The 23,693-nt window shown below is 39.7% G+C and overlaps 1 protein-coding gene across 7 annotated transcripts in view; it reads right to left on the bottom strand.

Annotated features, from left to right (window-relative positions):
• Positions 1-23,693, bottom strand: part of dennd1b (DENN/MADD domain containing 1B) — a 113,478-nt gene that overhangs the window by 5,868 nt on the left and 83,917 nt on the right. For 4 of the 7 annotated variants that reach the window (XM_039812295.1, XM_039812296.1, XM_039812297.1 and 1 more), the window contains 8 exons: positions 20,816-20,917; positions 14,744-14,834; positions 13,361-13,401; positions 11,995-12,030; positions 11,477-11,533; positions 9,774-9,863; positions 1,372-1,454; positions 678-900 (listed from right to left, as the gene is read on the bottom strand). In XM_039812295.1, coding sequence (XP_039668229.1) covers positions 678-900; positions 1,372-1,454; positions 9,774-9,863; positions 11,477-11,533; positions 11,995-12,030; positions 13,361-13,401; positions 14,744-14,834; positions 20,816-20,917 — 723 coding nt within the window. Of the gene's footprint in view, positions 1-677; positions 901-1,371; positions 1,455-3,944; positions 4,251-5,012; positions 5,336-9,773; positions 9,864-11,476; positions 11,534-11,994; positions 12,031-13,360; positions 13,402-14,743; positions 14,835-20,815; positions 20,918-23,693 lie in introns of those variants that run through there. The other 3 variants (XR_005640328.1, XR_005640329.1, XM_039812299.1) reach the window with 3 other exon arrangements.

Here is a 23,693-nt window from a genome sequence, read left to right as displayed (position 1 = left end):
CCTCCCCCATGAGGAATTCTAAGTAATTACAACACCGCTGTTGCTGCATCCACATGACACAAGACTTCTGTGACCGTGCACCACCCCCACCCCTCCTCCACGCAGTTACTTGTAACCAAGGAGGACACGGAGGATTAAAAACACATGATGGACTCTTCAGAAGAGGCAATTATCTTCACTTGAGCTTCTGCGCGTGAAAGTTGCCGGACGACACAATTTTCTAAACATAGACGTACTGAGAAATATACAGAGAGAGTTGTGTGGAGCGGATAGTCTTAATTAGCTTTGTATCAACTCATTTGGCAATAGCTTGAATGTAACGGACGTTCATTATTATAAAAAAGTTACGCACTAAAGCTTTAATGCCAGCGTTCTGCACACTGTTTAAGTGAGGTTGGCACATGCAACGATTGAATTGGTGTAACTCACTATACAGTCATCCGTATCAATAACCCTGGTCATTATGAAGAAAATGAGCAAAAAGACATGAGTGACGGTGCAGATCTTATAATACCATCTATCCTCAATCCATCAGTGGGTCTTCACATATCTGGACACAGTTCTATACATGAACTCTTTCTGTTACAGCTCTCTGCCCTCTTTCAAGTGCTGAACCTGTACTGTAAATGACGACAGGCCTTCTCATAAGTAAGTCTTCCTCAGACTCTCATGCGTACCGGGGCCTTGTAGTCTAAATCATCCATGGACCTGAAGAAGTCCAGGCTTTTGGCAGCGCTGAGTTTGCCTTGCTCCACCGTTGTGGTGTTCAGAGAGTCCAAGATTTCCTCCAGCAAGTTCATCTGGCCTGAGCGGGAGGAGTCCATGTCGAGGTCTAGTGAGTAGGAGTCGTCGCTGTCCTCGATGTACGACGGGACATCCCCGCTGTCCTCTGAGGAGATCCTGACAAACAAAACAGGAGGAATTAAATAGTGTTTCAGGTATTGTTTCATAAGATAACAGTTTTTTCTCCAGAGCACAAAATGCTAATCTACGGTGGGAATTTTAAAACCTAATATTTTATATATTGTTGTGAATATCACTAGGAACAAGTCAACAATTACGCTGTGATGACCGGTTTCTTTGAAAAGAAGTAGTTAAAGTCTATGAGTGACATTTCTGTCAACTCATGTTGTTATTAAATATGTCCACTTGGGGGCAGTATTATCATGAGTAAAAAAAAAAAAAGATTGAATATGCTTGAAAAAAGCAACTTTCATCCTGCTATGAACTTTTTCTTGATAAAATGAATCAGTCATCCAGCAAAAGTTCCCAAATCTTGACATACATGAGATACATACTTGAAACAACTGATGAATGAAATGTGGCTTTAGTGCCAAAACGTGATTATACGGTACAAATAGGAGTACTTACTTGCTTGCACTGTCCAGCTCATCATCATCTAGCCTGTAGCCAAGGTCTTGAGGGCTCATGCTCATGGGATACTTGAAGTTTTGCTGTTAATGAGAACAATAAAGCAAGTGGATGTAGTTAGACACAAAGCATAACATGATAAAACAATAAAAGTGGACCCAAGTGGGGGGTCTCAGCTTAAAGATACAAGGCTCCTGATAAACACAGAGTCTGCTGAGATACAGCTTTTCATAAAACTAAACTACTACTTAGACCCTGCTAGAGAGACGATGCAGCTTTGTGTCTGGTGTGTCCCCATAAGACAGGAGTAGCAGTTTGTTTTAATGAGCCTAGACCCTCAGGGTTGAGACTAAATTTGTCAAATTTGGGTCAAGGGATAAAAATCTTTAAAATCCCCTGCAGTATTATATCAAACTCAGCATTATATGCAAACTAAAAGCTACGTACACACTGTGAGTTAAGATACTGTATGGGTAACTACATTAATCATTTGCAAGGCGACACCAGTGCACGTGACTGTATTTGTCATTGTGTTGAATGATCAGCGTGTACTGGAGTTGTCTGACACAGTGGGTTTAATAAGCCACCTGTGTACCACATTTAATGGGCGGGTTAAAGAAGAGACAGAAGCTTTACAGAGCAGGGCAGGACTCTCCCCATGGGAGCCCAAATCTGCCCCAGGCCACTTATTAACATGCCTTACACTACGACGCACATGTTCCTCTCTCACTGCAGGTTCACTTATGTCAACACTATCTCTCACTTTCTAATTTACACTCAGTGAATTCTTACATATAGCTGCACACCTCCCGTGTCTATATCTTTGGTAATATCTCAAATTGCCCTTCAGTCTCTTGTGTGTTTTTGCACACACACACACACACACACACACACACACACACACACACACACACACACACACACACACACACACACACACACACACACACACACACACACACACACACACACACACACACACACACACACACACACACACACACACACACACATTTAAGGGGTACAGTTACCATGAGGGGGCACTGCCTGTGTTTTTTTCTTATACCGGTTTGGCTCCACCTCTCTGATTTCTCTGCTTTTTTTCCTCTGTAAACTCACGTTATCAAAGCCCAAACACTGAGATAAAGGCTCTTTACAACCCTAAAAGTAAGCGGAGCAAAGGGCATGGGTTTAAGAAGTTAAGACTGTAATGTTTGTGTGCTCATGTTGTGGTTGTGGTGTAGGAAAAATCAGAAACACAAAAGGTGAAAGGCAACAACAACAAAAAAAAAAAAACCTGACACAATAGCAAAAGGAGTAATGGAATTAATGAAAAAAGGAAGGAAGGAAACAGTGAGAGGTGAGGAAAGATTCCTCAAAGCCCCAAAGAATGATGGGAATGGGGGAAGGGAGGCAGTATTGGAACCGTGAATCAAGCCGGTCTTGATTAGCCGACGCAGTGCCAGCCAGACAGGCGGAATGTAACGTGTGGCTGGCCTGGCCTCATTTAGGGCTTGTGTTCGGCCAGGGAAGACATACACACCCACATATACACACTCAGTCACATACGCACCCTATTACAAAAAAAACACAAAGAGTTAAAGTGCCATTTTCTCCATAAAAGTCAGCGAAGGAGATGTGTGCAGTAGCCACTTAAGCCTCTCAGCAATCGGGCTAAACACGAACACATGTGGTGGCAATGCTGATTGGCCAAGCTGCTCTCCTCCATGGTAGCTTGGAGCTATAATGAAAGAAATTTCAGAGGGGCTCAGGCCTGGGATCCCTAAACAGCCTTTAATGGATTCCTGTGTCAGGGCAGTAAATCTGGGGCCAGGCCAACATGCCAGTCAGCCAAAGCGGGCAGGCAGAGAGGAGATGCACCTGTGAGACATTTGGGGAAGGTGAGGTTTGGACAGAAACAGTTACACACAAACACTACAAACACATGTGCTGTATGTTCATTGTGCATGCAGTTATTTAGACTGTGCATTTTTGCTAGAGAGCTGTGTTTTGGGGAAGCAGGGCCTCTCTCTGAGTCTAGGTGTTTATTAAAGCAAGGTGAACCCAAACACAACCAGACACAGGTCATGAAGCCTGGCCCTCTGATCTCTGTTACAGCTTTGGTGCCGTCTACAAAAGGAAGTTCCATAGGGAGCAGTAAATGGATGGTACCTCACTTCACGGCTTTATCAATTTGTCATTCGCTCTCTTCGCTGTGACCCTTTAGTGCAGCAGTTAAGATTAAACTATTTACAACAACCAAGCATTTTACGATAGAAAGAGTGGGTTCATCACACTTTTTTGTCTTCTTTTTTTTTTTTTTTAAATGGCAAACAAATTGCATTCATTTTACTGGTAATGTGAGATACAAAGTATGCTTTTGTCAGTCACTTGAACATATTGCTGCTCTTCAAAAGCTGTCAAAATCAACATCTTCTAAAATTAGATGTACTGTATGTCAATGTAAAATAATATATATATATATATACATACACACACACATACATATATATACACACACACACATACATACATATACACACACACACTCTACAAATGTAGACATTCACAATGAGATATTCGCAAACAGGTCCCGTGTTAAAGCTGTGACAGCTCTGCCACCGTTCCATACCTCCCCAGGCCTGACAGGACAGTGAAAAGCATGAAATAGCAGAACAACAGATTATCATACTGCTCCTTCATTAGCTTCTCGCTGTCGTCTAATGGGAAGCTGAAAGGTGAAAATGAAAAAGTGATTCTCCTCTCCATGCCTTCCTGTCTCCTATTTTCTCCCTCCATCACTCTGCTGTCAGCGACAGATGTCACAGTTTGTCTGGCTCTCGCTTCCCTTCCTCTCCACCACGTCACCACAAGTGAGACTGTACAGATCGCAGAGAGCAAACGAGTCAGGAGGAGATACAGCAGAGGAGAAGAAGTCATGAAAATAATAAAAAATAGTCAGGTTGTTTCAGTGAAACTAGCTCAATCCAGTATTTTGGAAGAGGGAGAACATTCTTGTGTGATCCTTAAATCAAGGATAAGATTTGACATCTGAGCTTCTCTTGTAAAGAGAACTGGTTTTTTTTACCCTGAGGGAAACATTCTTTATTATGTTTTACATTTTTTTGTAATCTTTGTTTTTATTTGATCCAAGTACCTGGCTAAATAAGTAAAAGAATCCTGATTACCACCAGTTTAGACTTCAGACACACATCCACTTACAAGTCTTTTCAGTCATGGATTGTGAGCAAATGAGGGTAGAACTGTAAACATGACTAACTTATCCTTTACTGTAACCCTTTACACCCTGGCCTTCCTCATGCAATACGCAAAGGTATTAAATATATATCTAAGGGGACTCAGATTTCATACAATAAATTACATTTAATTTCTGTGTTATGGGGGGAAAATAGTCATCACCATCTATTTTAGTAGCTGCATTTGGAGAAACAAACTTTCCCCTCCTCTTCCCTGCATGACCAGTTATGCAGAACAACTATGCCTCTCTGTGACAGGGCCAAACGCTAGCGGCCTTTAATAGCCAGTCTTACATTATACATTTTATATGGTATTTCTGAGTGGGCACTGATCTCACAGCTTGGCAGAGTATGTAAAGAGATGCCGGTAAAATGCAAACAAACCTTGGGGAGAGGCAGAGCCTTTGCAGAAGTACGGCCAAGTCTGTTTAAGAGCTGCTCACTCAAAAAAAAAAAAAAAACTGTGTTTGAGGTAAGATCCACTGCTCGTCTGTCCAACTGGCTGTTGCTGAAAGCCCACTTCCCTTTCGCTTAAAAAAAAAGGAGCCATATAAAAGAAAGAAAATGTGCATTATGCTCATTCTGTTAGACTAAACTAAACTCATCAAGTAAAATCACCAGGTGTCTTTCTGTGAATGGGTGCAGTGCAGTACTTTGAAGGTGCCAGGAGATGGCACTTTGGTTTCAGCGAGGAGGCCAGTTGGTCTCTGAAGTGGGATAAAAATTAAATGAAGTGGAGACTACAAACGCATACAAACAACCATGTAGACACACACTAACATGCACACACACACACACACACACGCGCACACACACAAACACAGCCACTTAAAGTTCATTGTAATACATCTTATCTATTCATCAAACAATATTTATCCACAATATTAATCTTATAATAAATATTATGAGCATATCTGAGCTATTTTCCAATACAGTTACATAAAAAAACTCATTATTATGAATTATGACACACTCACACTGTATGCTCTATAATCTACAGTACATGAATAGGCCGGGAAATAGTTATTAGCTATTCAGTTTACCAAACAAGTATTGCTTTTGCATATTGTTCATACTATAGCATTTTCAATCATGTAATGAACATAATGCACAAACAGTGTCTATGTAATGCTTTATGAGCAATATTTCAAGTTAAGTGTTATTGTACTAAAAATGCATATTAGTATAAGCATGTTTGAACTCAGAGACAAACAATTATTCCTGATATCTTAACCACACAAATGTACCCCCCCGTAATAACAGACACTTCACAAGACATGTGTATAGTGCACATATGTGTCCACTGGCCATGAACACATGAGCTGTCTCCCACTGATGGGACACACACATCCACCCACACCCACAACCACAGACTGCAGCATGTACACACTGAAGTATCCACGCGACTTTGTTCCTCTGTTTTACATCTTTGTCAGCTCGCACTTGCTCCCCTTCCACCTTAGGCGGTGTGGTGTTTTCCGAGCTGGCATCTCTCCTGCCTCACCAGGTGAGGAATCCAGAGCCTTGGGCTGAGCCCGGCCACAAGCCTGCTGGCTGTCATTGTCCATAACACTGTCCCAACCTCTATTCTCATCCACTCTCTTAACAGCTGTCATACTGTTGTCTCCAACCTGAGGCAAACTGCAAAATGGATGCATGTTTGTGTACACACAGTACAAACAATCCAAAACATGCTCATGTACAAAAGAGCTGAGGTACAGACACACCTTCTGGTTTGTAGATGCTTACAGCACAATACTACATCACACACACACACACTCACACACACACACACACACACACACATACACACACACACAAAATGGTTGTTGTTTGTTGTATCAGAAGAAAAGTCAGCAGTCCAATTCAATCTTATTTTTGTCAAACGAAAGGATTACTCCTACATTCTTAATCAACAAGCTCACCAAACACTGCAAAGCACCCACATTGCCAGATACGGCTGAAATATGTACGCAAATGACAGCAGCACTTTCACTTTGGTACATGTGTTGGCTGATCAAATAGAATATGAATTTCATGACTTGGATTATTTTTTGTTATGATTAATTAAAGGAAGCTACTCCAGGATCATTCATTTCATTTCAAGGACAGACATAGAGAGGGGTTTGCACACAAAAAAAAAAAACATGATGAATGATAAAAAATTTATCAGGCTTTTTTTCTTTCATACAGGAAGATTCAGGAATGTCTTTAATCACACCAAATTTTTGGAGCGCCAGATGACAACATGTTTCTGAATTTATATTAGCAGTTGAGTGACCCTTTGTAGGTCACTTGGTCGGAGGTATGGACATGTTGAAAAGACATGGGTAGTTGGTTTAGGTGTATATGTGCTGTAGCTAAGGACACAACGCAAAAATTATGTCATCTGGTGTACGTGGCTCTAAGTCTGAAAGGAAATAAATATAAATATCTTATGTTAATTGTTAATGAGGTGACTTTTGCTTTCAATTAGACATGCATATTGTTCAATAAGCAGGACCACTGCACTAGCTCAATATACACTAAGTTAGTGTATTAGGTACACGTTATGTACAATACTAGGTTTATGTTGTTTAACTTTTCTAGAGAGGTGCTGATTCAACTTGATGGTTATTTTGAAGGCTGTTTTTTTGTGGTGCTGTGTTGAAATGTTATACTGAGAGGTGTTTCTAATAATTTGTCTACCCTTACTGATATATAAATGTCAAATCAAGAAAATGATTTTTGAAAATAATATGTAAGGATTGAAAATGTATGTTTGTATGGCATTGCGATGTTGAGATTGCACGTACAAAGACAGGACCTTGTTTTGTCTTCAGAGACGGAGTGGAGTTAGATATAACAGTAGGTACGGATATACTGTAGGAGTCTGTGTGTGGGCACGAGAGGTAGGGGAGGCATGAGGATAAAGATACGTTTTCTATTTTCTTTATTTTACTTAACCTTTATTTAACCAGGTTGGTCCCACTGAGAGCAATTTCTCGTGAAAGGAACACCTGGCCAAGACAGTTGTGGGCAGAGCACAGTATCAAGATTTCATACTGTAGGAAGCAATCTTAAAACAAAACATAGATAGAAATGATAGAGGCTGAGAGATAAGAGAGAATAAGAACAATAGCTATATTTTCCTCCAACATTCTTTTGAATTAACTGAAATGTAAATATGGTGTGCTTTAAACAGTCAGGTGAAAGTAAAAAAAAAATAGCTAACATAGAGTGGAACTACTTAAGAAGAAAAAAATCCATGAGGAACCTAAAAGAGTCTTTATTTCATTATGTATATTCCAGTGGTATTTTATAGAGAAAAAAAACATTGTTCTTAAACTTGACAGAAAAAAACTGTGTGTAAAAATGAGTTATTTTTTCAGCTTCATTTCAAAGCAATGTGCTTTAATACTGTATGGGTATGAAGACATAAACCAAGCTTATATGACTATCCTGGAAAAACAACAAAACTAGGAGAGAGCCAGGAAAGTGTACTGTTTTGAAGAGTTTCAATCTTTCAGGGGTTACTGCACACTGAAAGGCCATAAATTATCAAGGCTGTCTTGGCTTCTCAATTTTCAGTCTTAGTTTCAGTTGACAAAAAGAAGAAGAAAAAAATCTAGGGGATGTCAGAGTGCACTCTCCTCCTGGGTTTGTGTCTTTAATGTGTAGGGGTCTGGGTGATATACTTAGATACCTGGGTTATGAAGTAAAAGTAATGCTCAATAAGGCAATATGAAAAAAATGAAGAATGGGAAGAGCATTGTGTATGGCTGAAGAGAATCTGATGGATTATATATATACACATACATACACAGTATATATTAAAGAAAAAACACACACACACAAAACCAGTGCTGTGGGAAATGCTATCCTGTGTCCTGTGTGTCCCTCCTGCAGTGGTCTCCAGGGACCCGTTACTGTGGCAATGAACAGGCCTCAATAGCAGGGACAGGGGGGTGAGAGTGTGTATAGTCTAGATGCGATGTATGCGTGTTTGTGGGTGTGTGCGCACATCAATTGCATGTTAACTGTTAATCTAAGTGCGTGTGTGTGTTGGGTTGGCCCATCTTTGTGTGTGCACTAGCTGGGGGGGGGGGAGGGTGGTCCGGAGGAGGCCTTTAGAAAAGCCCTAATTGCTGTTCTTCTCCTCTCCCTGACCATCACACCTTCCTCTGCACTAAGACTTTCCAGCCTCATCACACACACACACACACACACACATACACATACACATACACATACACACACACACGAAAAACAATGCTAATTAGAGACAGCACAACCTCTACTAATCACACTCTTGCATGACTGTGACTTAAATGTCAGTGGGTGCATGCAGGATTCTTTTTTTTTTTTTTTTTTTGAATAGATAGAATTGGGAGTCCACTTGCCATTATTTCATTTAGCAATAAGAAATAGAAAAGCTCCAGCTGTGAGTATGGAGGTACAGATATAAGGTGAGAGATATAATTAGTAACCTGAGAATGTATGCACGTGTTTAATACTGTACAGAAGCGTGCCATTTTAATTACATGAAACTAAACTTCCTGTACCAATAACTATATGTGCACATTTTCATTTACACTACAGTGTCTTATTATTTTCTAACGTTTTTACCTTTATACATGTATTGATGAATGTGTATTTTGTGAGCATGCATGTGCTTGCACATTGTATGCCAGCTCTGCACACAACAAAGAAAGAAGGAAGGAAAAAAAATTGCTATCTACGTATGGTGCACAAGCAAATTCTTCAGAGGAAATGCTGACCAGCAGATGAGTTGCTTCTACTGTCCGTGCTGTTCAGAGAAAAATACTGAATGTACAACATGAGTGCGTTGTAAGACAAAAAATGCTTATCATTACATTTGGCACACTGACAAACTGCTGTACTTTCAAGAGCTGTTACGAGAGAGAGAAAGCAGGGGGAGAAAGGATGGAGATGAAAAAAAGAGAGTGGGGATGGAGAGAGGAAGAAAGAAAAGAAATGAGAGCAAAAAGTGGACAGAAAGAGCAAAGAAATGGAAGACTACATCCATGTCGCCAAGTGAAAAATGGGCTCTGGGATGATCAGTCAGTGTACATGTAGTTGACTCATTTACTTATCTGTGTGTGTGTGTGTGTGTGTGTGTGTGTGTGTGTGTGTTTGTCATACCCGTCTCAATTTCTGCAGTCTCCGTGGAGACAGGCTCTTGGTGCTGGTGGGAGACCCGGCACAGACCATCATCCCCTCTTCTTCTTCTTCCTGAGAGAGAAATGATGAATGTAAATCTTAGATGATTTGTGTTGTAAATGAAGTAAACTGACTAAAATATATGGAGAATAATGGGTATTTGCATTCATGTGAAAGAACCACACCACAACCCATTCAATGTATTACTCCCTCGTTTTAAGATACTCCATTATAAGTGAAAGAATGAAAGAGATTACTGAACTAAAGCAATGATGCTCCTTGTCCTGTTTGTTGCCATGTCTTGAAGTTTATGGTTTTGTTTTCTTACTGCCAACAAATCCCATGAAATGATTAACTGATCCTGCTAAAAAACATTGTGTGTCTAAAGCCTGATACAGCTTATTCATCTGTGCCATAAAGGTTTGTTCAAAAAATATTAAAACACATCAATGAGCCACACTGTTGCATTTGATGACATGTTCCTTTATTACGATGAACATGGGCACTGTAGTTTACCCGTTTACCTTTTACTATAAATATTTGGTAGCGCACCAATTCCGCCCCTAAAAATAGTCCCTTACAAATGCACCATTTACCAGTGTCTGAGCAACGATTTCTAAAATACTATACTGTTTTAGGAAATGACAGAGGCTTATTAAAAAAAGAAAAAAGTATATTCTAATGACCTGTCTTTAAAGATTTAAGTCCTCAGTAGGAGCAAATGTCTCAGAGTCATGGACATGGTCTTGAAGTCAGAAAACATCGAGAGAAGAAGTAACATATTGTTGCCTTCAATCTTTCCATGGGATTTTCAATAACAGCAGATTTATTGAATATCACAAGCCGTATCCTTTACAACATTCTCTATGAGGTTATAACAATTATATTCAAGGTAACCAACACTGATGAGTTTAATTTCAATACATTTGTGTTTTGAGGTCCTTGTGTATACATTTGTGGCTGGCAGCAACATAAATGCACTGCAGATTAAATGTGATCCTGAGAAGGTCGAATTAATTAATTAGTGTTATTTGGGAATTAATTTATGAACGCACAGGAAATCTGTTTAACCCAAAATCAAATACATTTCAACACCTCCATTTGCCCTTACTGTGTGTGTGTGCGCACACACACACACACACACACACACACACACACACACACACACACACACACACACACACACACACACACACACACACAGCAGAACACTGCATACACACACAGCAGAACACTGCATACTCCTCGTGTTCATCATCAGTGCCCTATCTGCTCAGTTTCCCACTGACAGATCAAACTGCTATTGCCTTATCAAATCCATCAGGCTTATGGAAACATACACCTTGTTACATTAGCTTTGAGGAAATCACAGACTCACTGATGAAATATGCAGACAATAAAAGAGAAAGAGGGGCCGGGGCTGGATGACATGACAGGCCATAGCCAGAGGGGCGTTGGTTAAAAATGTACAGCCCTGAACAAAGCGCTAAGCAGGCTTCAACAGTCATTAAAAGGCCCAGCATCAGAATCACACACTCCATGTAAAGCAGCCTTCCTGTCTGTTTCTATGAAGGGGGTGTGTGTCTTTTGTATCTGTGTGCCTCAGAACAGCATTATGTGTGCAGGCATGTTTCTACGAGCGTGTGCATGTGTGTCAGAGAGGTGTGAAGGTGCGTGCTGCTCACCCTTGCTTTAAGTCTGCCCTTAATGTCCCGGATGCCCCTTTTGGCATGACTCTTGGCCTAGGAGGAAAAACAACACACACGGATTACTAATCAAAACACACTGCATTAACATTCTGTCCTGGTTTCATGTAACATCAAGAAATGCTTTGATCCCTGTGGCAAAAACACGAAGACAAAAGGCGGGATAAAAGAGCCTCACACACTAACAGGAGGCGATAACATGAAAGGGCACCCTGACCACCTATTGCACAGCACATAACCACATGGCACTGCTCATCAAACACAGACTTATGCTGAACAATACTCCCATTTCTTCCACTGTCAATTCCAAAACAGACAAGTTTTTTTAAATTAAGTTGTCGTATATTCAAGCAGACTGATTAATTTTCACAAAACAACTGGCAAAATGTCATCTGAGTTCTGTTTCAGTGGAATTTTCAGGACTTAGTGTTTCAAGTTATGTACATAGAAGAGTGCATTAAGCCACATTAATTGGACTGTTTTGCAAAAGAACGTACTTTAGTCACAGCTGTGTTGATGAGTGCTCCTCCTCTCTGTAATAGACACAGAAAATTATTAGTAAGTGATAAAGAGGCATTTTGGGTGAATTTCCACACATTCAAATTTCTTTGAATTTCTATTAAATATTCATGTAAGCATGCAATCATATCGCGGTGATCTTATCAAACATGAATGAATCAAGAGCTAGCTGAAATGCTTTTACAATCAGTTTGGTTTCTGCATTTGTCCTACTGTGACGCACAGTATCCTTATCAATATCATAATTATTTCTACCACATCATTCGACTCCCACAGTAGCCACAAGGGACTCATTTTCAATATCAAACACAACCTCCCTGTGCAGCTGTAAATAGTATTTTAATGCAACATCAGTATACAAATGGTGACACCAGGCAAAGTAGGATATCGCTGAGCCATGATAAACTGCATGATTCAAAGGATTCAGGAGGTTTTTATTTAGAAGCAGCCTAAAGCTGCGATGGAAGGGACCGTGTGTGATTGATTTCTACTTTGAGTTCTGCAGACTGACATTATGGGACCCAATAGCTCTCTGTGCCTCTCTTCTTTTCTCTCTCTCAGAGTTGCTGCATCTCTCCTTTGGCGTCTCTCACTTTTCCTCTGTTTGGTCTTTAGTGTAAGCACAAAGCGCCAGCTAAACGGCTAAACAGAGTAAATGGCAGACAGCGTTTCAGAAGATGGCAGAGGGAGAGGAGGAGAGAGGCCGAGGTGAAGGCCCCTCTTATAGATCCCTGTCAGTCAGGAAATGTGAACTTTAACAAACCTTTGAAGAGCACTCTAGAGAACTAATTCAGCCTTAGCTGACGGCGTGGGGAGAGAGGGAGGGTGAGGGAGAGATACTTACTGAGAGAGAGAGAGAGAGAGAGAGAGAGAGAGAGAGTGAGGGAGATGGGGGGGGCTGTGACAGAGATGAAAAGAGGGAGAGAGAGGAAGATAAAGGGAGATAGATATGGGAAGGAAAGGAGAAGGGGAAAGACAGGAGATGAAGAAGGAGGGAGAGATCTATGTTCTTGGGTCGGTTCAGCGGAGTAACGCCTGTGTTTGCTGCCAGATCAACATGTCATGTCTGAGGACGTCTTGTCACGTCAAATCACTTCTGTCTCCCTCCCTGTCTGTCTCCACTGTCCTGCTGCATGCGCCGCTTCACACACCAAACTGCACTCAAGCTGGATCTGTACATTCAGGCAGCCCCTTCATTCCAAAGGCAACACTAGGACTTCAAACACTGAGTCGTGTCAATCATACTTTCAATTAAATATAACTCTGGAATGAAATGAGTGAAACATAAAAAAAAGCCATAGATAAAAGCATTTAGGTATGATATGAAGGACATTCTGTGAATACCTTCACAGTATGCATCCATTGCTGGTAAGACCTTGAATTACCTGGAGGGATGTATAAAACAGAGAATATGAATTAATAATGTTGCACTCGATATTGCAAAGCAAAGGTAACTATGTATATTACACTGTGACACAGTCTTTATAGTCATCGCTACACACACTTGAGCATTTAAAAATATTGTAGATAAAACCATTTCTATATTTGGTTATAGTTGATTAAAAAAAATTGTAAAATACAAAAACATTTAGTGCATTATATGTTGTTGGCAGTATTTGTTATTGTCCCTTTCGTCAATTAATGAATAATAACTAATAAGTAAGATATTTGCTGATAATGTAAAATTAGTATTAGTATCCGGATATAAAGGACTTGTTAGAGTAGAATAGAGGACTGTTTTAAAGAGGAGATTTGCTTCTACAGTATGGTGTCCAGGGCTCTCAAAGGTTTAGAGAACAGAATTACAGATGACAGCGTGGGTTTGGAGCAGGATCAGAATGAATAAGCCCAATAATATGATGGATATTTTAGCTGCAACATCCGGATGCCATTTCTTTTTTGTTGTTGTGTAAATACGACTCAAACCTGAAGTGTTGCGATCAAGACGGTATAATTTGTCTGAGCATTCCTGTGGGATTTCAAACTTCTGATGTCTCCACATGTACAGTAAAAATGCTCAATCCTGCCAAAACATTACTTATTTTTTCATCAATCTTCTTTTTTTGCCACATTCAATAAGATTTACAAGTTATCTTTGTATCAGTTCCAATAAAAAAATTGTTTGCAAGAAATGACAGTCAAGATGCATGTCAAATATAAAAATATGAACCAATTCACCATGAGTGCAGTTTTTTTTTTTGTTTTTTTTACAGATTTTGTAATGGCTAAGAGTCACTTTAAAGCATAATGAGGTCATTTTTAATCAATAACAATTCAATTCTGTTCTTCAAGAGACAACAAGTTCATTATTGCATTAGTATTCAAAGTGCCAGGTATGTTCATGAGAAATTAAACAACAGCTGTTCATACATGACTTAAACAATAAGTAGTTCAGGACCAGAAATGTTTTAAAATTGAACATTTTGTAAAACGTATAGAAGCACACCACAGTATATATTTATTTACCATATTTCTTTTTTAGCAGTTTATCATTGTCTTAGAATACTTTTTGTAATTGTTTTAGAATTTTAAGAGAGTAATATTTTACATGGGGAGTAAAAGGCTCTTATTGCCTTTTCTTGCAATTTGCAAAACTTCAAAGATTTGTCTTTGTTTAATGAACTCCTTTTGTATCTTACTATAGCACAATAACTACAGCCTATTGCATGAAATATGGCAAATAAATATACTGTTGCTAATTGATAGACAGGTCTTAGCACTACTCACTTCCACAGAAGCCCCCCTCTGTGATCTCTTCTTCAAACACGTCGGAGAAGCCGCGGCCTGCGTTCAATTTGGCCAGCCGTCCGTCGATGAACTACAAACATAAATTACAATGTGCTTATTAAAGAAGGGAGGAGGGAGGGGGGGTGGACACACTTAAACAGATACAAAACACATACACACATATTTAAACACTCAGTGCAACAGTGGGGTGTTATTAATCCTACCTGACAGAAACTACATCCCAAGATTAGGTGGGTTGCAGGTAATAGGGATTTGGTAATGTGGAGCAGGTGAGGGATTAGTGCAGCAGACTACATGCTGCACACTGTCTGAGACATGAGGAAGTTTCATTTCCTCCCTTTGTAACATGGAGCGCATAAAACTCCATCTCATAAATATGGACCTAACAGCCAAGACAGCTACACATTTCATGAGCAGAGTCACAAATTCGAGTAAATATGTTACACAAGCAATCACACGCATTCATTGACACACACATTCACTGATATTTGTGATTAACACAACAAAAAATAACCGCATTCTTTAGACATTAAAGCATGAGAAATAGCTAGTTTTTACAGGCCGTGACCAAATAAAAGCAGTGATGAGACGGGGAGGCATAAGATAGAGATTATATATATATATATATATATATATATATAAATAAAAAAGATTTTGAGATTTTGGCATATCATAAGTGCCTCCTGCGAGCAGTTTACAGGCTCAGTTATGTGACTGACAGTTGGACTGTACAACTTGCAGGAGAAAACTGCACTAACCGTATATCATCTTTATGAATACTGAACATGAAGAAAATCTTTAAAACAATTATGTGAATGTAGATCACTCTGTCACACATATGCTGCACTGTTTTCTATTAGCTTAATCCAACCACATTGACCCCCAAGTTCCTGTTATGGGTGGCTTATAATATCAGCAAATCACTGTGTGGAAATAATACCTTCCAGTAAAATCGTTGGGCTTTCTGGTGTAACAAAAAACAAACAAAAAAAACATGCGACTTCAATATAGTACTTTTCAAAAAGTCTGCAAAAGTCCTGAAAAACTAACTTGCTACCAGTTTGTGTGTAAAGCTTTAAAAAAAAAAAAAAATCTGCAGTATCTTTTTAACTGCAGAGTTTAAATGTAGGAGGGAAAAGCAGCTAACAATCAGTTATAGTGTCTTTCAAAATAATTCGTATATACAAAGTATTTGGATTTAAAGCTAAAATCTATTTTGACTGATTAATTAACAATCAACACATCCTACCTTTAAACCACTCTTTTGTATTTTCAAGGACAACAACAAATGATGCACTATTCTTTTTAATACTTTACACTCGGATAATAACTGTAGCAATCCTCGTCCCACCTCTCTGACTGTGTTCAAAGTGTAACAACAATGTAGGTTGTTTTAGGGCACTTGTCCTCAGGGACAGCCTGCTAACTAGCGACCGACACAGCTACCCGCTCCTCTGGTCAAAAGAGCCAGAGACTCATCATTAGATCATTTTAATTAGAGGTGAGACTGCAGGTTTCAACCACTGCTCTGCTACTTAGCTGGCCCAATTAGTGCAGATAATCAACCCAAATCATCACCTAGCCAAAGCCTCCACTTATCTCCCCCACATACCCCGGCCAGATTACCTGCCTCACTGTGGGCCTTAATTGGACATTACTCAACAATGGCAGACTGTGATCAACACACAACACACACACACACACACACACACACACACACACACACACACACACACACACACACACACACACACAACACACACACACACTTAAAAAAACACTTGCTCATGCCCACGTGCACATACACAAACAACAAGAACACAATACAAGGGCTCATTTTCTTTGTTTGTAAAAGAGAGACCAAAAAAAATCTCTCAACGGAAACAGTAAATAATTTGAGGGTGGGACGTCAGGACCAGCTTCATTCAAACAAAAAGTAGCAGACTTTTAAATACACACTTTGTCAATATGTGGAAATCCAATGACATAAAAACAAATTTACATTCCATTAACAATTACATAATTTTGCTTAAATATTACTTTTACTAAACAAATTCAACCCAAACTAGATGTGTAAATAAAGTCAGACTGTGAATCCTGCTCCATCTCTTCATGTCTACATGTCAGCTTGTTTCCTGTTGCTGTTCGAGATGCAGACCATAGACTGGGAGAGTTATTCCATCTGGCTACCAGCACATTGACTCACTCACGGGTCGGTCACAGTGGTCTAGATTTATTTTAACTCTGGGTATTGTGGAGCCAGAAATTGGGATTAGGACTCCACAGTGGTTCATTTACAAAGATATAAATGAAGAGCCTAAAAGGAAATGTAATTTTTGCAACCTGGAATTTTAGCCCATAAACTGTAGATACTCAGGGATGTAGCGGAAATCACTCTTTGCTAGTTACCAGAGCATGGAAATCCAAATTTGGCCAAAAGGAACAAGGCCTGAGGAGCAAGTGGCAACAACTATCAGTGATTCATACAGTAAGCTGCAATATATGTCAATCAGATATAAGTATAGCAATATATAGTTCTTTTTAAACCATAATGTCTCTTAACCAACTTATAACTCTTAAACTTGCCACAGAAACACACATAAGAGGACATTAAATATGCTATGAGGACCAAAGTCTAATTTGTATTTTAAAAAAGAAGTTGGAACTATCAGAAAGAAAGTTTTTGAAGCCAGCATCGAGCAGCCATTACAAGTAATGAATTTAAAGCATTTTAAAACACTTTGTTTGGACAAGGCAGCTAGTTTTATCCATCACTCCTATTGGTTATAATTTCCAGCTCACTGTAACAGCTGTGATATGGAGTGGATGGAGCAACTACACAATAAGATTTTCAATCAGATAATTAGATTTTGCAAGGACACACCTTTCCCCCTTTCGATCAATGGCTCGGCTGTTGGGGTCATACACGCCGAGAATGACTGATGATTATTGATTGATGGGACGCACGTTGTGTCTATACAGGCTCCTGGTAGTAAATTATCAGACTAAAAGTTCCCCCTACAGACTCAATAAAACTGTGTATGGCTTAGTTTTGTCAATAAAAGGAAGAGACTTCATTGAATCAGTCTCTGCTATCACAATACACTCACATGAGTGTGTGTGTGCACTTATGAGTGTGTAGGAGCTGAGAATGGTTGATAGGAAGCAGGTTAATGTCGACAGGCTTTCCCCACGCATACTTTTAGAAGACTTCTCCCACTTGTTCTGCTCTGAACAGAGATGGGCTGCTGGACCGAGCACACAGGAAACAGGAACAGAACAGAAGTGTGCTCAAAGGTAATACTGTGACATTTTAAGAGGTATGTGTGTGTATATTTATTTTATCGTTGACTTAGTGTCTATATTTCATAGAGGCACAAGATTTTAGGACTATTGTTTCTGCACACAAATCAAACGTTTACATTTTAGTTATTAAGAAGGTGTTCTTATCCAACATCTTAAGGTAAGTCATTTGTTACAATAATACATTTTAATAGGGGTATTGAAAATAATTAATGGCCTTTAATGACATGACAGCAAACAATAGTCTCTCTGTCTATGAGGTCATTCAGCTTATTAAGTATTACTAATGTTTTGCTGAATTTGCATGAACAGCTCCATGCTCTTCCCTCTATAAAACTGGAATGACTTGCTGCTTTACAAGGAATGAAAACAAAATCACCTGTAGAAAAGCAATTTCCTGCTGAAATGGTAACACCTCAAACTCAGGTAACACCTCGACCTTATGTGTGTGCTTTACCGTGTGTGTATAATGTGTGTTGTGGTCTATCAAGTCCAATAATATGGTTTGAATTTGGCTCAACTTTGACCAATTATTGTTGAAATATAGGCGACAGTGACAAATCCCACACTATAAAAGGCCATTGTTTGCAAGTGAATAGAAGACATATAATCGGATATATTGTATCAGACATGTTGTTTCACTCTAGTCTTGCACTAATGACTGGTTGCTTGATAATTAAGGAACCCAACCTGTTTGTTTACGCTATCCTATGTCAATCCCCTTTGGAAATAAAGCACAACCTTTTAACTTCAGTTGGTGAATAGGGAAAACAAACAAACAAAATAATAAAAAAATAAAAGTATGCCACTGTAAAGGGTTAATCCCTGCTTCTATTGTAATATCAGCAATGCAACATTTGTGGATTGTAATACATGTTCTTAATATATATCACAATACATAGCCAGAAATACAAAACATAATTAGTGTTGTGTTAATGTTCATATTACTGTTTATTGTGTACTGTCCAAATATTTGAACACATTGTACTTTGATGCTTTGGCAACACTGTTATTGAAACTTTCATGCCAATAAAGCTCTTTTGAATTGAATTGAACATAGCAGCCAAAGTTTATTACTCATTGTATGTGGCCAAATGCTATTTATGATTCTTAATTAATGGGCATACTAATAAGACAACAGTCCTACTTAAAGGCCTATAAATAATTTGCGATATACTGGCATTGAAGATATATATATTGGATTATAGGTGCAATAGGACAAAAACAATAACACATTGGTATAAAAACAATAACAAAACAAGGAGTAGTACTGGAAAAAATCTAAACATCTCCAGTCCCAGAGTGTGTACTTAAGTTTATAAAAATGAATGTGTGCATGCGTGTGGCCTCGCAAGTCAAGTATTATTTGCGTGTTTGTGAGCGGATGTGGGTCATGGCCAGAGCAGAGCTTGGGCGGACCGCTGGCCTCTCTCACTTTAGTCGAAAGAGGAGTGGAGGAGATAAGCTCACCCCAACCCCCGTGCTGGAGAGGAGGAGGAGGAGATAAGGGCCTGTTTCCCAATGCTACCGCTGAGGCAGGAGCCAGCCCGGGAGGATGCTTTGAACTGCTGCTCGCTATCTGCTCTGCCTGGGAAAATTATAGATGGGGCAGAGTGTCCAGAGAAACAAAAGGCTGATTGAGGGCCGCTGTGCTGCAACTCTCGGGGGTAAATCACACTACTATCACGGGTCAAAGAGCACAAAGAAAAATTCAAGGGGTGAAAGGAAATTTTCTTCGAGGCCAGAAGTGTCTCTCCACTTGGCTCTGGCTCAGCGAAGTTTAGTATTGCTGAAGGGATTTGGGGGCCTATGTAACCACAAATGAATAAAGAATACCTGCGCACACACACGCGCGCTCTCACACACGCGCGCTCTCTCACACACACACGCTCACACACACACACGCACACCCACACACACACACCCACACACACACACACACACACACACACACACACACACACACACACACACACACACGAGTTGATAAGACTCTACTCCACTCTATTAGTGGTGGATATTCACAGAGGGTACATGTTTTGCTTTTACAGGCTTGTGCATACATGTGAAAGACAGAATTCGACCTTGATATGGTTTTGTACAGTAAAAATACATGTAACAGGCCTAACCAATCGTGGTTTTGTTTGTACACCAGGCAAAACTGAGCAAAAAGAGAGATATTAAGACGTTACTTAAGTGTGTTGAGAGATAACTACAGTAAACAGTTTCTAGGGGTCAATAACCGTTCATAATTCCAGACCTCTTTCTTTTCCATTTCTCCTCACTCTGAACTTTTGGACTGTCAAGATACTAAATGCTGACTTTACTCGGCTAAGGTGCTGAGAGACATCTGTAAAAATGAAGACTTTCACCCTTCTAAATCAAAAAATATGATCAAAAAAGAAACCGCTCAAAAATAAAATGGCATTGACAAGAGAGGAGAGAGTAACCTACAATAAAAGAACTTAGTCATATTTTTCTATTTGTGCTAGAGATGTGCATTATGTAAGTCCAAGCAGATATATAATTATGATTTGAAGATCAGTAAATGTTCAGATTTCAAAAGTTAAATGTCCAGAACATCCATAAACATTTTCTAGGATCAGATTCATTTGACAGATTAGAGTACACCATTAATTTGTAGTTAATGCTGGTTAAAAGAAACTTACACACACACACACACACACACACACACACACACACACACAGACACAACACACACACACAGACACACACACACGTTAGTACCTGTTTGAAGAGCTGCAGGTTGACGGCCATGGACAGGAAGTTCCTCATGGTGCTCGATCGATGGTTCACAAAGCTCTCCTCGCAGAAAGTGATTGGCTCCCCCTGAGGAGTCCACAGAGACATTATTGGCAAAAAAAATAAAATCAAAAAGTATACTTGTTCATTTTGGCTCACTTTTCTTTGTACCAATCTGTTTTTTACCATGTTTACTGTTCAGAAATGAGCCACAGCAAACAAAGGCAGATGCGAGTGGTGACTTGAAAGGCAGGGGGTCTAAACTAAACAAGGTTATTTATAATATGCTTCACAGCACTAAGACAATCACCTCATGTCTGTTATCATTATGCACTGTAAAACGTCTTCAAACAAACAAGGAGTATTTCAACTGATTTCTTCATAAGTGAGCCTGAAAACAGAAAATGAGTCTAAACGAGAGACAGGAAGGAAAGAGAAAGGATCAAAAAGGAGGAGGAGGAAGAGTATTAAAAGAAAAGAAAAAAAAAAACAGTGCTCTTTAAAACAGTTCCCCTGGAAGAGCACACATAATCTCCCCTGGACCAGAAGACAGTGTCCCAGTAAACTCCCCAGTACTCCACATGAACAAATGATCACATTATTACTATTTCTTACATCATGTCTGTTGGCCTGTGAGCTATATACACGAAGGATGACAACAGAACCACTGCAGGCCAATCACACGCAGCCCTACAGTCATTTCCAATTCATGTTTTTCTCATAATTAACATCATTCTCACATATTTCAATGATGCTCTAAATTCTTCTGGTGTAAAACAATGTGCTTTCTCTGTTCCAGGCTATGAGTACAGTGTGGCAAATAAAAACAACTTAACAACACCGGAGACTAACCCCTATTTTCAAGGATGGGCGGATGATACCAGTGGCCCAAATTACATCACATGAATACTGCTCCACTTACATCACAAAAAGTTTTTAAGGCGTATTCTCTCGTAAAAGCCGAGTTGAAAGTAGCTTGTTGTAGTTTAATCAGCTTTGCCGTTTCCGTCTGGCTGCTCCAGCCTCGGATCAATCTCCAGCTAACAAAACTGAACAGCATGCTGAGATGAACAACTAACTATGAGTTGATTTAGTGAAACAAAGTTTATCTAGAGAAACAACATGAGGCTGGGCCAGTATTGTAACTGCATGAAAAGAGAAGGCCATGTACTTTTGGTGAATCTGACCTAACCCTTTAAAACACCAAAGTTACACAATAACACTCACTAACCAATCAAGGCAGCGTAAGACCAACAACTCTTAGGGCCCTATCTTGTACCCGTACCTTGTGTCTGTGCTAGTTTAAGACCGACGCAGTTGTCAATTTCCCGTCCAGCGCCCGCGTCGTTTAAATAGCAAATGCACCTGCGCCCATCTTTGCGCCCATGGGCGTGCTGGTCTTACAGGGAAATGTGTTCAGGTGCATTCTTGGCGTATTGCTATCTTGAGGCAGCGGGAAGTGATTGCGCCATTGACCAAGAAAAACCTGGTCTAAAGTCAATAGCGCAGCATTTCTTTATTTTAACAGCAAATTAGTAAAATGTGCCTAGGCCCGTGCACAGCACGCGCACAATATGCTTGTTACACACACACACACACACAGGGAAGCGCAGCAGCACACAAACATCATAATAGCAATGCGCCAAGGTACAAACACGCCTGGCTTTTAAAGGGAATGGGAGATGACACTCAAAACACCCAAAACACACCTATGAATTAATGAAGACACCCTTTAGAACCATGCGCCCGGGGCACAGACCCTTTTTTCCGCCGTCAAACTAGCAAAAGTGGATTTGGACACGCCCTAAACACACCTGCGCCATGCGCTTCACACAGTGCGCTTAGATCGTTAAAATAGGGCCCTTAATGGTAAAATTACTTTTTTTTTTGTCAAAGGAGTCTGGTGGCTTTGAAGAGAGCAAAGATGGATATAAAGGCTTTAGATCCCTGTCGGAAAGGGCTGTCTGACAGCAAGGTAAAGGGGTGAAAATATTCTAAATGTGGCGTACCCTTAAACTGATATTTTCTTTTTTTTAGGTGGGCCTTGTTTTAGGTAGTTAAACTGCACCGTCAACAGCAGTACATTGCTTAGCTTCTTTTCGTCGGAACTCCTGTCTGCTTCTCCAAATTGGGGGCGGGCTGATCGCCACCTACTGTAGGTAATACACTAATTAAGGATAAGTACCTCATACAACCCCACTTCAAAAAATCCAAACAACCCTTTAACTCTATTTTAGAGTAAATGTAGAGCGATGAGTGAGTACTACTTGTTCACTTCCAAGGCTGCTACAATCTGAGCTGCCATGGTAATTCATGTGTTATGGTGAAGTTAATACGCACATTACACATGCATTCAGTGCCAAATGGTGTTTTGTGTTTTAAAAAAATGAGACTTGATGTTATCACATCATTTATGTGTCGCACAAACTGGACTGTCCTCCATACAGTAAGTGTGAACGTGAAACTTGTTTTAAAACACTTGAATAAAACAGAAGCCCTTACTTTAGAGACATGAAAAAAAGGCTATATCTATAAAGACAACTACAAGTTTATCTATGCTTAATGTTAGCCTGACATCAAGCTATGAGACGTATGATCGTTATATAAGAGATTGTAAGAATTAAGGAAGCCATTACATAGAAACAATTATACAGAAAAAAAAGAATCTCATCATGTAGCAGATGTGTCCATCGTGCCAGAACAAGGTGGCGGTTCTCTGTGGATGAAGGTTTGGATCTAGGGCGAACTGAAGTCGCAATAAGCTTATAGGAAATCTATAAATATGACAATATCAATTTCTGTGATAGTTTAAAAGATGTGGACGCTGCTAAATCTATCATCATAAGAAACATTTTTTGTTAAT

This window comes from Perca fluviatilis, chromosome 9 (assembly GCF_010015445.1).
Source record: "Perca fluviatilis chromosome 9, GENO_Pfluv_1.0, whole genome shotgun sequence".
NCBI lineage: Eukaryota > Metazoa > Chordata > Actinopteri > Perciformes > Percidae > Perca > Perca fluviatilis.
This window is presented reverse-complemented; position numbering and strand designations above follow the sequence as displayed.